This window comes from Sycon ciliatum, chromosome 13, assembly GCF_964019385.1.
Source record: "Sycon ciliatum chromosome 13, ocSycCili1.1, whole genome shotgun sequence".
NCBI lineage: Eukaryota > Metazoa > Porifera > Calcarea > Leucosolenida > Sycettidae > Sycon > Sycon ciliatum.
The window spans coordinates 22933301-22949174 of NC_088655.1; the positions used below are offsets into that span (position 1 = coordinate 22933301).

The 15874-nt window shown below is 46.0% G+C and overlaps 1 protein-coding gene across 1 annotated transcript; it reads right to left on the minus strand.

The window, feature by feature from the left end:
* Window positions 1-7708: 7708 nt before the first annotated feature.
* On the minus strand, window positions 7709-11935 carry LOC135829296 (uncharacterized). Its single transcript, XM_065341699.1, has 2 exons — window positions 11131-11935; window positions 7709-7713 (listed from the first exon to the last, which is right to left on the minus strand). The coding sequence occupies exons 1-2, from the start codon at window positions 11933-11935 to the stop codon at window positions 7709-7711; spliced, it is 810 nt and encodes a 269-aa protein (XP_065197771.1).
* Between the last annotated feature and the right edge of the window lie 3939 nt (window positions 11936-15874).

A 15874-nucleotide genomic window follows, 5' to 3' on the forward strand; every position in this document is an offset into this window, starting at 1 on the left:
TATGCACTGGCTACTACTTTCGACTGCCAAGCGCGCATCGTGTAGAGGCAATACAACCAGAGGGGCTCGGTGGCACGCGTTCAAGCTGAGCATCGATCAGGCGCGAATGGCCCGCGGTGAGGCCACGTGACTACGGTAGACAACTGGGGCAGACAAGACAAGGCCGATGATTCAGTTCTCGAGCGGGGTTCAGAGTTCAAGTGATCAGCACTTGAACCCGCGTGCAAGCAAGCGAGGCCGGGCCGATCGCTAGGCTGGCTGCATGCAGTGTTACTGCCCTAGTGGCAGTAGTAGTGGTGTTGGAAGTGGTACACGTGTACATGTATTAGCATGCGGAAGACGATAGACGTTTTGCAATCTGCAGCAGGAGACTGGTTGGACTGAACATTTTCCCGATCATGCAATGGGTGACATTGAGTCACTTAGTGAGATACCTTGATGTGCCCTTTAATATCCACTTCGCTGAGGACAATTTAATCATATTCTGCCTTGCCCGTACAAGTACACGAGTCGAGGCATGTCACGTTCTTACCTCTACTTGGGGGTGGGGGTGGGGGTTAGGATCATCGGAGCGTTTGGCGGGATATTTGACAGCAGTTTTGATGCCATCAATAGATTCTTAGAAAAAATTATCACCGTGTTGCTTGTGCATGTGACCTGAACCGTCTATCATATTTCGGCGCACTTGGCTTGAGAGAAACGGCTGATGTGGAGAACGGCGGCCTGTACCACCGATCCATGTGCCGATCAAACGCAAATTGGATAAAATTCGTAATGCCACTTGATTTCGCGTACATCTACATGTACATGTACATGTACATGTAAATCATAGGGAGGTAAAATGAAGTCCTCACTAGGAGTCTTTCGGAATTGCAATAAAAAAAGATTCCACCGCGAACATGCATTTACAACATGATTGTACATGTATACATGTATTTAAAATTAAAACTACAATTGCGGTAGTTCAACAATCCTTCGCATTGCTTTTGGGATGGACATGAGTTCGGTGCGGTGGGTCCGCGTACAGCAGACGATCCTACACTCCCAGAGATGTAGGCGTGGGCCATCCCCTGGATTATCAAAATGGGTGCCTTATCATTTTTTCTGTTGTTTTTACACTATCATGTACCGTAAAGTACCACTGATGTACACTGTGCATGTGTAGATCTACATTGTACATGTTACGTATGCTATTCCTGTCGCTGCGTGTGGCACAACGGTTGCATACTGAATTCACATTGCGAATGGGGAAACTGGAACCAGTTGCAAGCAAGTGGTGCATTATAACTGTGCACGCAGGGTGTCAATCGCACAGCGGCCTGCCCCAACAGGCAGCTGTGTTTTGCTCAGCACGAAGCCGAGTACTAGTACTTGCCGGGGGGAAGTGTCGAGCGTTTGCAGTGCAATTATTACTCATAATTTACCCTCTTCTCGTGGCGTATACAACGGTCTTCGCAACAACCAGCACTTCTGCACTAACTAACTTATGTTACTTGCTATAGAACAAGTCCAAGTCTTGGCGGGGGGGGGGGGGGGGGGGAGGGGTAATATGTACATTGTATGTGTTTGTGTGGCATGTATGTTGAATTCAGTTCGTCAATGGTGCAGAGTGGCATGAGCACTGTACGTGTCACGAGTTACGAGTGTACTTGTAGTACTAGTAGTAGTACTAGTAGCAGTATCTACACAGAAGAGACCACCGTGTGCTGGAACACACAACAGCGTGTACAATAGACATGTACAATGTATTTCTACTTCGAAAGAAGAGACACAGATGCAATCAAACCTTTCCCTTCGACAAGGAAGAACATGATTGCAGCTCCTGTTAACTCTGCACAAGAGGACGAAAACTGGTGGGATGCAACAAGCTGTAGGGGACTGACTCCCTTGTCAGGTTTGGGGATGCAGAATTCTGAGAGGTACAAATGTAGTACTATCAGCAGGTAGAGGGGAAGGATGGAATTTTGCAAAAGTCGTTTCGAGATCTGCTTATCAAGTGGAATACAGGCAAAAGAAATTGAAGCAAGATGAACATCACAAATACATGTAATGTACATGTACATGTAGCAAGCCGTGCTTTTTGCGAGCATTTGGATTTGGTGGCACCGGATCTACATGTACATGTACATGTAGATCGACATGTAGGAACTGTTCTCTTCTGCTTTTCTGATATTGCTCCATCCTGGCGGTGTTGAGTGCTCTAGTAAGCTGGGAATTCCCCCTGATGAATGTGTACAAGGTTCATTACAGTCATATGGCATTGGGCCGTGCACATGGGCATTATTAAATTTTTAACTTGAGCTACATGTACATGTTCACGTATAATGTACATGTACAGTTGCCTGATGATCGTATTAATAAGTGAAACTGAGAGTTGTGACACAGCTTCCAATCTCTCTTGTGTACAATGTACATGTACGTGTATTATCTACCATTCAGTTCCATTCCTCATCGCCATCTTCATGTACATGGTAAGTGTATTGGTAACCACATTGGCATGCCAAGGCGAGACATCGTGTACAGCCAATATGAGCGAACTAGTCACGGGGCACCAGGTGCTTAGCGTGGTTGCTTCGCCAGTGGCACTTACCCCTGCTTTGCATCGTCCGCAGACTAGCAGAATAACATTTACACCCAGGGCTAGGAGTGTCAATCGCTGCAGGTGTCCATGCAGACGGACGCCGAAGTATCTTTTCTCACTGTGAAACCAGGTCATGAACTCTACGCAACTGCAACATAAAGAAAAGACTTGAACAGACGGCTTGTCATTGGACTAAAAAACGGGTACAGCACACAGACGTCTGCGCCATGGAGGAACAGCACAGTATTCGGAAGTAGTAAAACAACGCTCTGGGAGTTGTAAATGTATTGCTCCCTAGCAACCATGGAAACAACCAAACACGGGCCAGACCCTCTGGACAGCCCAAAGATTTGAGGGCAGATGTGATCACTACCTCCGCAAGATCTACAATGGGCGCTTTCTATTACACACTTGTTGGCCCAGGTTTTAAATAAGACGAATGAACAGAATGAACGGATTGCGGCCATGTAAACGAACGACTACACGCAAAAATCGTAAAAAGGGATCACGTGGGATCCCGTGCACCTTTACGCGCATGTGGACCTAGCATTGCGTTTACATGTACGACGAGTGCGTCAATTCCGGGCTTAGAATTAGCAATTCCGCCCTCTCTTCACGTAAATGGATTCCGTCGATTCTGACAACGGAATTTGTGTAATCGAACGGTGCATCCACGTAACTATTAAAATTGACCAAAATGTGTGGAATCGAACGTGCCCAATGACATTGTACAATGTACATTAACACATGTACATTGTACAATGTAGGCCTTGACGGATTATGCTAGCATAATTTTTCGCATAATTCCTACCAAAATCGAACAATCGCAAAATTCGAGGCAAATTGCATAATAATCGCATAATCACCCTGTTCGCATCAAATTCCATACAGTTGTACATGTTGTACAAGTACATTGTACAAGTAGATGCACCAGGAAGTCGTAGGTTGATGACTCCCGTGATAACATGTCCATTCCACTGCAATCAGTGACGTTCGTAGCTAGGTCGGACGGTGCGTTGACCCCATTGAACTTTTGCTACTACAGAATAACGCCCTCTACAAAACAATTCCTTTTGTTATTTTGCACAGAACATGTACATTAGAATAGAAGCATAATTATGTGAGCATAATGCGGCATAATATGTAACTTTTAGCATAAAAATAGCATAATTCTGCAATTTTTTCAGCAATGCGAAAAGCATAATTTCACGAAAATATTAGCATAATCCGTCAAGGCCTAGTACAATGTAGAAAATCGGAGAGCAGAAACTTTTGTCAGTCCAGCAAAGCCCTTGGTGGATTATCCCGCCAGGAATACTAGCAGAATTTGATACATTTTCTGCTATGTTTCATGCAAGCTCGGTATGTACATGATTGTATGTACATGTACATGTACATGTACATGTACATGTACATGTACATGTACAAATAATAGGAAGTGCGTGTCATAGGGTTTGTATGGTTCTGCCAATTTCACTGCTTTTCGAGCAACCTGCCAAAACGAGCATTATCCGTCATGGGCCACTACAGCAACCAATGGTAACGGCTGAAATAATGGCAGATGGATATCGGAACATCGCACTTTTGCTTTTAGAATAATACATTGCATGTGGTCATGTCCTTCACGCTTCTTTTCCGTAGGATCGGGAATGACAACTGCAGACCTTCTCCAGGTGTACATGTACATGTACATGTACATTGTACATGTACATGTGTGCACGTTTCGCAAACCTAGCAGCAGGGAGCAGGTGGGACACAGCCGCAAGCTTACTTGGCCGCTAACACGTTTGTGCAGAATTACTAGTAAACCAGCAAGTGGCGCACATGAACGACATTCCTCGGTAGCCCTTGGCAGATAATGGCGGCAGAAACATTGGCATAATTTGGTAATTGTTCTGGTATGTTGCATGCATGATCGGTATATGGATAAAGAAATGGAGCAGAATTCGAGGAATTGCCCGCCATAAGGTTTGTATGGTTCTGCCAATTCAACTGCATTTCGAGCAAAATCTCCTCATGTTTCGAGCATTATCCGCATAGGGCTACTCCCGGGTGAAAGAAGAAGAGCGATTCAAATCATGCAAGATATACAATGTACATGCATATGCCGATTTCTCTTCATTCATTCATGTACAGTCGAATGTCACTTATCCGACCACTTCGGGAATCAGGCATGTTGGATAACTGGATATGTTGGATAACTGATATCATTTTTATGTGCATATACATGTATGGCTGGATTTCACTGATTTACATGTATGTACACAATACCCAAATACATTGTATATTCATGCATATTCATGAATTGCTCCATGTACACATACAATGTACATGTTAGCATACTTGACCACATCTACTTCAAGTAAATGCATATTACACCGTATAATATAAAAATAAAAGAATTTTTTAAAGAATTTTACTGTTGAGAGTCATAAAATTACCACTCCCGGGCTTGTCGGATAACCGATGTGCTCGGATAACTGGCGACCGGATAAGTGACATTCGACTGTACTACATTGTAATTAGGGAGTGGATCGTATACAGGATTGTGTATTTTCAAGCTTGCATCTGAACTGCTGCCTGGTGACTCCGGTTGAGTGAGTTTCTCTTCTTCGTTATCACTAATTTTCTCATTTCCATTCACTTATGTACATGTACATGACATGATAATAATAATATTATGATATACATGTACATAACTGTACACGGGTTGGGTTTTTTTAGAACCCCCACACGAACATCAATACAAGAGCCTAGAGGTCTATTTGTTGCTCAAGTAATTCCTATCTCAATCAAATTTCAGCCAGGAGCCATCATCAGGATTGGGGGAAACTGGTGAGGTGGGCTTGTATCATACATCAAAACCATAAAGTGGAATAAATTGTATCATCAGTCGTCATTGAAAGGTACATTGTACATGTACATGTACATGTACATGTATATCTAAAAAAGAAGAACACATGGGAACGAGTTATGCAGCAACTACACAAGACGGTAACAAGATAATATTATGCCGTCAGAAAGTGCGATAACAGAGCACAAAACTGCCAGACTACTGAGACATTCAACGACCTGAGACTTACAGCAGCTCAAACACATCTTCAGTGCGCAATCTAGCAGCCTTCAAAGTTGTAAGGTTCACTGTTAGGTAGGGGCCGAAGAGGGGAAGGGGAGAGCAGCGAAAAAGTGCGCAGCAGAAGTCAGCTAATGAATAGAAGAAGTGATGTTTTCTCTTTTCTGTGTTGATCTCTAGCATGCATGGGCACCAGACATAATGCTATTGGTTTGGGATACTAATGTATTACGACAGACTGCCACACCTTACATGTACAATCATGTAAATGTGCGCATAAACAATGAATTGATATGAAGGGCAGGGAATATTTGAGTTGCACCGGCCTGCTTACACAAATTGGGTTATCATGAAGCCGGAGGAAGCGCCCAAACAATGATCATCTTTACGACATGTATTTTGTACAGTATTTCTTTTTTCCAGGCGAACCATGCATGACCTAAATCAATTGACCTTGCCATTGTTTTTCAGGTGGGGCTGATCATCAATATTGTTTAAAACTGGCCTTAACCTCATCATCCCTCTCAAGACGCAGTCAATATTTTGGCACTGAGTTTTCATGTAGTTCGTGGATGACGTCACTGAAAGTTTCAAGGCCTGGGCGGAATGAACTATAACCAGTGAACCTTGTTCCTCCCTTGTCCCGCCGGCCAGGAGTGCATGCAATTGTGGAAAGAGGCAATTGGAACTGCAATCATCACTGGAATAGTACTGTAGGGGAGGGGCGTGTGTACGGACGTTGGGTGAAAGTCCGATTCACCTCTGGACGAGACGTACTGAAGTGTGAATGAAACGGACCTCTTCAGTGGAACAACAGCATAAGCAACCTGGGGTATAATATAATTTTACATGACATTATGCATGTACATGTACTGTACGTCCCTTGGAAGTGCAGGTACATTGTACATGTACATGTACATGTGCGTTATACTGCTGTTTCGCTGCACTGGGCTCTACTTGAATGTTGTCTCTATTCGCCTGCCAAGTGAAGAATGCAAATCCTGAGGGTAGAGAGAGGGCGTTAGCACGTCTCGGTGGAAAAAGAAAAACAGAGGGAAGAGAAATCCAAAGGTCAAGCGCACAATGTACAGGGATGTGCAAAGTACTTTGCTAGAACTGACACTGCAGCCCTTCTTCGCAGACGCTTCTCTCCTCTAATCCTGGTCACTTGCCACTGGTACAATGTATCATCATTGTTGTCTGGGGATTGGCGGATGGCCATCCGAGTTACAGCCTAGTCTCATCCGCTGCATCCACGTTTCCCTCGTACCAGGCCGCAAATAATTCCCAATTCCAACTGTGGGCCATTGCATAGCTGGAAAAAGTCCTTTGCTGCCAGGCAGAACTTGAACCTGGTACCGTTTGTTACTCGAGCATGAAGATTAGGACATTAGGACATCACGTGAGAATCAGCCAGACTGAGTTTTCCGAAGTCGCAGGACCACCACCACCGACTAAGGGTTCAGTAAACGTGGATGTCCAGAGTTTCGGGCTTGCGCTATCATCTGGCACTCCACCAGTTTGCCATGTGAAACTATGTTTAGATACGCAACTCACTCCGTAGTGGACAGAGTGGAGCCCATAATGACTGTCCGAGCCAATGGCAATGATGTCTATGTAATGTATGCAAGCTGTGACACGGCATTGCTTGCAGAAATGGCAAACCCTCAGAGCCAACAACGGAATCAGGTTGAACTGGAAGACAAGCTCTGCCTATGGCACGAAAGGAACAGAGCCGTGTGAAGGCCTTTGTGCAACATTTCAAGTAGGTTCCTTTGTTGTTGATCTAGTACTGATATGAAAGGCACGGCCGCCGGTTTGTCCTGCCATTTTGGATACAATTGCTGAAGTCCAAATTTCAGCATCATCATCATCATCATCATCATCATCATCATCATCATCTGCGTTGCCGAAAAGTATTAGTAGTAAAATTTAAAAAATAATAAAAATAAACGGCATTATGCAGGTGTGTAAGCATACACAACAAAAATACAATTCTATCCATGTAGGCCGAACATGACAGTAGGCATGCACATGTATTTGTAGCTACTGATTTAACCTAAATGTACACAAAGGCAGAAGAGAACAGAGACAGCCAGCTAGGTCATCGTTGTAACGCTGCGTTTCATGCACATAGCAAAGCTAAGGCAATCCTCAAGTTGTCCGAGGATTGCCTTAGCTTTGCTATGTGCATGAAACGCAGCGTTACAACAATGACCTAGCCGGCTGCCTCTGTTCTCTTCTGCCTTTGTGGTAATGCTCCATCCTTGTGGTGCTTAGCACTCTAGGCAAACTGGGAACTCTCGCTATTATAACCTACATGTATATGTGTGTTGCTAAACCCTAGCAAAAGTGCTCGATGCAACGAGGGCAGAGCCAAAACAACAAGTCAGCAATGCAACTATTTAAAGCTGCAGTAACTCGGAGTTTCATGTAGGCCTATCCGCCGATCCTCTGATAGCCATGAGCCTCCAAGTTACATGTATTTACATTACCAGCTGGACAATTTCAAACCAGCCCTTTCCCCCAGAGCCCTTCGCGGATAATGCCGACAGAACAATTGGCGGGATGTACAGTCAACTTCGCTTATAACGACACTCGGCGGCGCATCAGAAAAGTGTCCTTATTCGCGAAGTGTCGTTATACCCGAAGTCTCATTATATGTGTCACAGTTGGATGGGACTTTGCTCTGGGCATGAAAATTATGTCGTTATTCGCGAATTGTCGTTATATCCGCAGTCGTTATTAGCGAAGTTGACTGTAGTACTTTTGTTCTGGTATGCTTCACGCATGTTTGCACATGTACATGTACATGTACATGTACATGTACCTGTACAATCATGTACTCTTCGCCCTCATTTTCTCTGTGCTGCGCTGATGAGTCCACAAAGGACGAAACAGTTCTGTCCGCAGATTGAGTATTTCGTTCCTGCTCTTGTCGTAGCTGAGCACTCTCATGTGGGGTACTAGTAATGCCTTTGCTGTTTGCGCTATGCACAGCTCACTGACTTGTCAGTTTGAGCACTCTTGCAAGGTACGTTCGGGCCTGGTATCTGGCTTTGGAAACTTTATATTTCATTGCTATCAGGTTCGGCCTCATTTCTCTGTGCTTCGCTGATGAGTCCACAAAAGGACGATACAGTTCTGTCCGCAGATTGAGTACATATTATGTATCCGAATGAAGAAATGGAGCGGAATTCAAGGAAGGGCCTGTCTTACGGTTTGTAGAGTCCTGCCACGTTCACTGCTTTTTAGGCAGAATATGCCAATTTAGTGAGCATTATCTGCCAGGGACTACTCCCCAAGGCCTTAAGGGCTCAAACTCTTCTCGGACCGTACACTCGTGCATTTCTCGCAGTAGGTGTCCCAGAAATTAGAATGCAGTGTTGATATGGGCAGGATGGAAAGACAAGTAGCAATACAAGTGCGACATTGAAGAATGACGTTAGAGTTCACCAGCGAGTAGATTGTGTCAGTTCACCGGACGTGGGACGGCATAGTAGCGTCACTGGCACCTGCAAGATGCCTTTTGGGAGGCACTGGTCACTTGCACGGGTTCAAGCGCCTACACCCGCCTTTGTTTCGCGAGGGGAGAGATTCCTGCGGGACGAATTGAGCAAATTAGTGAACAATCTCCGAGATGCGTAGTGGCGTTAATAATTGACACGCACAATATGGGTGACACCGTTGTAATCCGATCATCGTCTAAATCGGAAAGTCGAGTTCTGTGGTTGTACACAATGCTGAACCAATAGCGGGTTGTGATTCTACTACTGACTAGACTCCTCGGTAGTGTCAGGGGCTTGTGAGGGGTGATTTATTGGAAGTTCGAGGGGATGTCCACTTACTTATCTTTATCATGACATTGTTTCAATGGATGGTTTTAATAATATTTCCTGAACTCCCGGCTAAGTACCGGTAGCTATGCGAAGGTGAGGCCGGGTCCGGACAATATCACAGTGGCGGGAATCACACTGCGCACCAAATTCCTACTGCATGTCATGCCCGTCCGCAACGTGATGTGAAGCCATATCGCCAGACCACGACTTGAGTGGCCTTTGCCGTGCACTATCAGACGCGTCAAGTGTTGGTCTACATCAAATCAGCTATCCAAAGCGATCTTGAACCTTCAGTGTACAGTGTATGTCACAAACATTCTCTCTTCACTGCAGGGACCCCAGCTGAGATCACTCACAGCTACTTGGAGGAGGGCAAGATTTTATTTGCCCCGCCAGAGCGTGTCACTTAGCAAGAGCTGTGAGTGCCTTGCGTACCCTGAATACACATTGCTCGCATAGGAAGTTCATTCCAGAAACCATATCGACAACTGGCCTTTTCTCCAAGTGAAGCCATCTGCCCCGTTCAATCAGGACGTGACAGAAGACCCATCTGCGTTGATGTCGTCCGTAGATCTACGTCTAGCGTGCATCCAGTTTTCGACTCAAAGCTCCAGGAAAGTACACTGTACTTTGTACATGCACAATGTCATGTAAGCACTCAATCTGTGGACAGAACTGCGTCGTCCTTTGTGGACTCATCTATCAGTGTCAGCACAGCGCAGAGAAAATGAGGCCGAACCCTGATAGCAATGACAAATAAATTTTCCAAATCCAGATTTAATTAATTAAACCAGGCCCGAACGACGTTACGTACCTTGCCAGAGTGCTCAAACTGACAAGTCAGTATTAAAGCTCTGCATATGTGTCAGTATTTTTTTTACTTCAAGTAATTATTTTGACAACGTTTTCCCTCCTAGTTCAACAACATGTATTATTATTATTATTATTACTTGCATGTACGCGTTGGAGTCAACCATGCAAGCATGATCCACAACTTCGCTTATGCTGAACATGATAAACAGGACTATGACAGGGGAAAGAAATTGAGCTAGAACGATGATACAATGATATAATTATCATATACAATGTAGCTCATGGGTATTGAAGATATGTCATTTATGAATATGTCTTTAATTATGTCATTGAATATTGCAGCCTGAGTGATAATAATAGTGCTATTTCCTGAGTTTGACTGTTTCAGGACCTGTCGGAATATCACGATGCACAGATCTTCATGCATAGATCTCGCCATGCGGGTCGGTCATGGGCAATGGCTCGCAGGCTCTGCAGAGCGTCTAAGTTCCCGAGCAATCCGGCATTGGCTTGGCGCAGATCTCCCACCAATGCCTGCGGCAGGGTCGTCCGCGGTCTACCCCTCCAGCATTTCTGTTGCTGATTGGCGAAGTACGCGAACATAGCCATAACAGCTGGAGATTCATCTGCCATCCGCAGGATGTGGCCAAACAGCCTCCAGCGTGATCTCTTGACCATGACACTCAAGGGTTCAGCTTCGCATCTGGCATAGAGAGCATCATTCGGTATTATTTGTGGCCATTTCACACCGATGAGTGACCTTAGCTGACGGCGGTGGAAGGAATCCAGGCGAGACAGAACGGTCACACTGACCCCCCACGTACCCGAGTTGTACGTCAGTACTGGAACAATAAAAGTGCTGTACAGCCGCAGACGCAACTTCTCGCTGATGTGCTGATGCCTCTTCCAGAGGCTCCATAGGGACTGAAATGCTGCAGTCGCCAGCTGTTTTCGTCGCATAATATCCTCTTCGTCGCCCAGCAGCGAACCCAGCTTGCGCGTTGTCCTCCACTCTTCATCGATCCTGTCCGCACTTCTGAAGATGTCCGTATACTCAGTTTTGTCCCGGTTCATGATCAGGGACCACTGTGGTAGCACCGTGCTGGCAGTCGCCTCCACGTCCGCCAGCCAGGACTTTGAGGTGCTGACAAAGTCTGCATCATCCGCATATACAAGTTCGAGCGGCAGACCGTTGTCGCTGAGAGGTCTTGCTGGCACCTCTTGCCTTAGTTGTCGGAGCGCAGCCTCCAGGTAAACCGTGAAGAGAACGGGGGAAAGGCAATCCCCCTGTGGCGTCCCCTTCGTTGTAGCAAATGATTCCGACTGGCACCTCCCAAGCTGAACACGAAGTCTGGTGTTAGAGATCAAGACCCTGATCAAGCGAACGTCATCGTCACTCAGAAACGCCTCCAGAACAGTCAGCAAGGTGTCTCGCTTGATCGTGTCAAAAGCCCTCGACAGATCAATGCCCAACAGGTGAACGGTGCTGTGGTAGCGCTGGGTCTTTGCCACAAGCCATCGATGCGCCCATACCACATCCGCGGTGGATCGGCCAGGGCGGAAGCCGCTGTGCGTCTGGGCTAGGTACTGGTCAACCTTGGGTCTGACTCGAGCACATTGTATGCACATTGTAATATTATAACCCAATACTAGCTACCCAATACTAGCTCAAAACTAGTATTAAATAAACCTTGTTATAGTTCACACATTGTTAGATTGACAGCATGCAACAAGGTGGAGGACACTGTGTTCGGAAACTGTGACCTTACTACAACCACCCACGGTTGGAACCGGGTTCAACACCCATATTATGGTTCAAATGGTCCTAATGGACCGGGCTCTGCCAACCGCGGAAGGTTGCAGTAAGGTCACTGTTTCCGAACACAGCGTCCTCCACATTGTTTCATGCTGTCAATCTAACAATATGTACATGGATCTGTACAGTGCTGCTAAACGAAATCCTATCGAGCGCGTCAGCTGTAATCACATCCTAGTGCTCGCAAATCTTGGGGTGCACAGCCTGGGTCTGGTGCATAACTTTACTTGACTCACGCGATCGTATTTCATTGCGCAGCACTGTACTTGCAGATTGGGATCCAGCCCCCCCCCCCCCCCGCCTTGCCGCCCTCATGAAGTATGGCTTGGGTCTGGAGGAATCTGCGGAACCAAATCTCAGCACACCTGGATATCTGCATATTCCCCTTTCCATCCCAAACAAAAAATGGAGAGAAAAAATTCACGGTTCGCGAGAAGCTCGGCTGCAAGCCGAGTTTTCCGCATCCGCAGGGTCGTCAATCAAGGCGCAGATGCAGCTCCTGACCTTAAGCGGTGGGAGGTGAGTAGATCATACCCACCACAAAGTGGTTAAAGGCCGAAAATCCCATTCACTGCATACATCCATGTGTCCCTCCTGCCAAGCCACGAGTTCTCAATTTAACTGTGGGCCGCAGCACGGATTGAAAACATCCTTCCACTTCCGAGCTGGACTTGAACCCGGTACCCTCTGTTTCTCAACCATGGTCTTAGACCATCCCATTGTTCCTGTCAAATAAAGAGGTCGCAAAATAGTGGTGGAGATTTCCTCGATAATACTACAGGTTATGTTGTCTGATGCATGGATGCAGCTGACGAGGTTTGTGAGACTTTTAATAACACAAATCTCACCCTCGCCGCGCTAGGCGCTGCATCTGCCACCTTGGTATGCCAGGCATGGTGGTGGTGGCCTGACACAAGCGAACCTTCTTCTAAAGCTGGTTGTGTTCTTCAACACAATCGTATAGACAGTGGTAACGCGAACGTATGAACTTTTTCTTTTCCTTTTTGCCTGACGAAGATACAAAGTACAAGTTGCGTGTTGTGAAATCTCAACATGCAAACAGGTCTGACAGCTGTGCTCGAAAGCTCAATCCATGATTCATATTGGCATGAAGAGGACGACTTCAGAAGAAGTGGCATCCTTTGGGGCTGTGACGTGAGAATTTTATGAGGGGCGGATAATGGCGATATACAGTCATGTACATGGAAAACGTGCACTGTCCGTCCCAAGGGGACTTTCCCTTACTCAAGACATCACTACTTGATACTGAGAACTGTGTGTGACCAGTGGCAGTGGCCGCTGAGTATCGGTACTACAGTATTCGCTATTCAGCACTGTGTGAGCATTGGAAGTATTGATATTGAGCACTGTGTGAGCATTGGAAGTGTGGATATTCAGCACTGTGTGAGCATTGGAAGTGCGGATATTCAGCACTGTGTGAGAATTGGTGTGAACAGTGGACGTCTGCGTTACCCGCTACTGACAGTACTGTGTACCACCAGGGCGATTATTTTCTCCGAGATATCCTATATCGGCGACAAAGTGTCTACATGTAACAGATGTATCACAAGTCTTCATAGAATCATAGCTTGTTTGTGTTCACACATTGGACGGGAACTGCCATAGCGGACGAGGCTATTCCGAGCAGTCCACTGGTCAGTAAGAGACCCGGGCAACGCTCCATATTCTGGTATCCACTGACTATGCGACATACAGTGTAGTCCTGGAGCGCCATGGCTAGGTCACTGGCGTTTACAAAGCGAGTAAGGAACCGGTAGGATAAAAATGAGTGTTGCACTGTTTGTTTGTTCGTTTTTAGATTCTCAGCGGCAAAGCACCGAAGCCGGGGCAAGCGTTTCCTGGAAGCATCTAACTTACAAGTACGTTGCACTTCTCTGTGTGTTTAAATTTACTGTCGTCCCTGGCCCCTCTATCATGCAGCCCGGATCTGTATACACGTACATGTGCATGTATGCAACAGGCACAAAGGAAGTTCACAGAGTATGTCGCAACTCTCCATATCTTGCAAAACGCAATCACCATGCAGTTCATTAGGACTTCGCCAGTATGCAGTATAGTTTGGTGATACAGTCGTACGGTGAAACCTGTCTAAGACGACCGTTCAAGGGACCTTCCAAATGTGGTCTCTGGTACCAGGTGGTCTCCTTGTCCAGGGTCATTTGACTGGAAATAGCATCCCTTGTTCCTGGTTTCAGTGGTCCTCGGGAACAGGTGGTCGCGTTATCCGAGTGGTCGCCTTGACAGGTTTTACTGTAGTTGATGGATTCAGCGCAGACGATTTGCCATGATGGTCATGTGGATGGTCACGTGGATAATGGGAGCTACATGTATACATGTAATCGCGGAAAATGTCGGTTGTGACCGAACAATAATATTCAGGTGGAAGGAGGGAATGGAAAAATGTGTAGCCATGGCATTGTATTGGCCGGTGTTCTCACTGTGCCATGAGATGCTGTAATAAATAAATAAATAAATAAATAAATAGATATAATTCATCCCCCAGACCCGCTATTGGTGATGTTGAGTGATCACGCTGTGCATCCGCGATGTTAACGCACTGTCAGCGCACTGGGTGCATCCTAAGGTGATCTTCACGCCAATACTAGGTGAAGTAATTCAACTCCTTGCGAATCATACTACCCTGTGGAGTACTGCTGTTGAGTATTGTGTGACCGCAAGCCTGTGATCGGCTTTGCAAAATGCGGATTGCCTCAGCTAGATCTACATGATACTAGTAGGAGACCAAGCTGGTGAGACTGCTATGACTCTATGACTTATGAGAGATTGTTTTGAAGATCCTACGTGGGAATCAACCTGCTACTGATCGCGTCGACCACGCAAGATAAGCCAATTGACATCTAACCGTAACAGAGAGAGTATCAAATTGCTGGCAGATACATGTACTTTGCCCTGCGACACATGTAACTATTACCGTAGTTCCGCGCATATACATGTAAGCCCATGGGCTAATATACGAAATAATGCATTTTCCGGGAAAAAAATCAGTAATAATGGTTCGTTTTTTAGCCCTGGGCCTATATTCGAATTCTGAAGGCAGCTGGCACGCGAAAAAGTACAAGTCCGTGCGCGGTTGTCCACCCACTGTATACATGTAGGTACTGGTACTGGTAATGTAGTCTGCACTGACGTGCTGTGCTACGGTGTTTGGGTCTGTTTATTAGCCCATGGGCCTATAAACGGAGGTGGGCTTATATCCGGATATAGGCCCATGGGCTTACATGTATATGCACGGAACTATGGTACTACCCCTGTTCTATTATTATGCTCATAGGGAATGGAAAAAGGAAAAGTCTGAAAAATCTAATTATTGACAGTCACCACCGGGAATCAAACCAGGGACCTTAGCTTGAGGCCAGCGATGCTCTGACCACTGAACTATGGTGTAGCTGTCATCCCAGCAAGAGTTCATAATTATACCGTCCTATTTTCAGAGTGGCATTGTGCTTTAGGGAGTCTTCACCGTTTGAATGGCGCATAGTCCCATGATCGACGGGACCGACGGTTCTGCCTGTTGCTACTGCCGTGCATGACCTGTCGAGAATGTAGTGTAGGATGCGATTGCAGTTGAGTGAAAACCATCCTCCGAACTCCTATCAGCAAAATAGTGCGGTGTGGTGCTTTTTAACCACCAAGACTGCATTGAACGTGCTCATGCACATGTTAACTGTTCCATCCGGACGAAAACAACAAGTCTAAGCCACGGACAGGGC

What these genes read in the sequence shown, in the direction of transcription:
- LOC135829296 (XM_065341699.1), bottom strand. Translation starts at nt 11,935, where the DNA reads ATGTGCATACAATGTGCTCGAGTCAGACCCAAGGTTGACCAGTACCTA.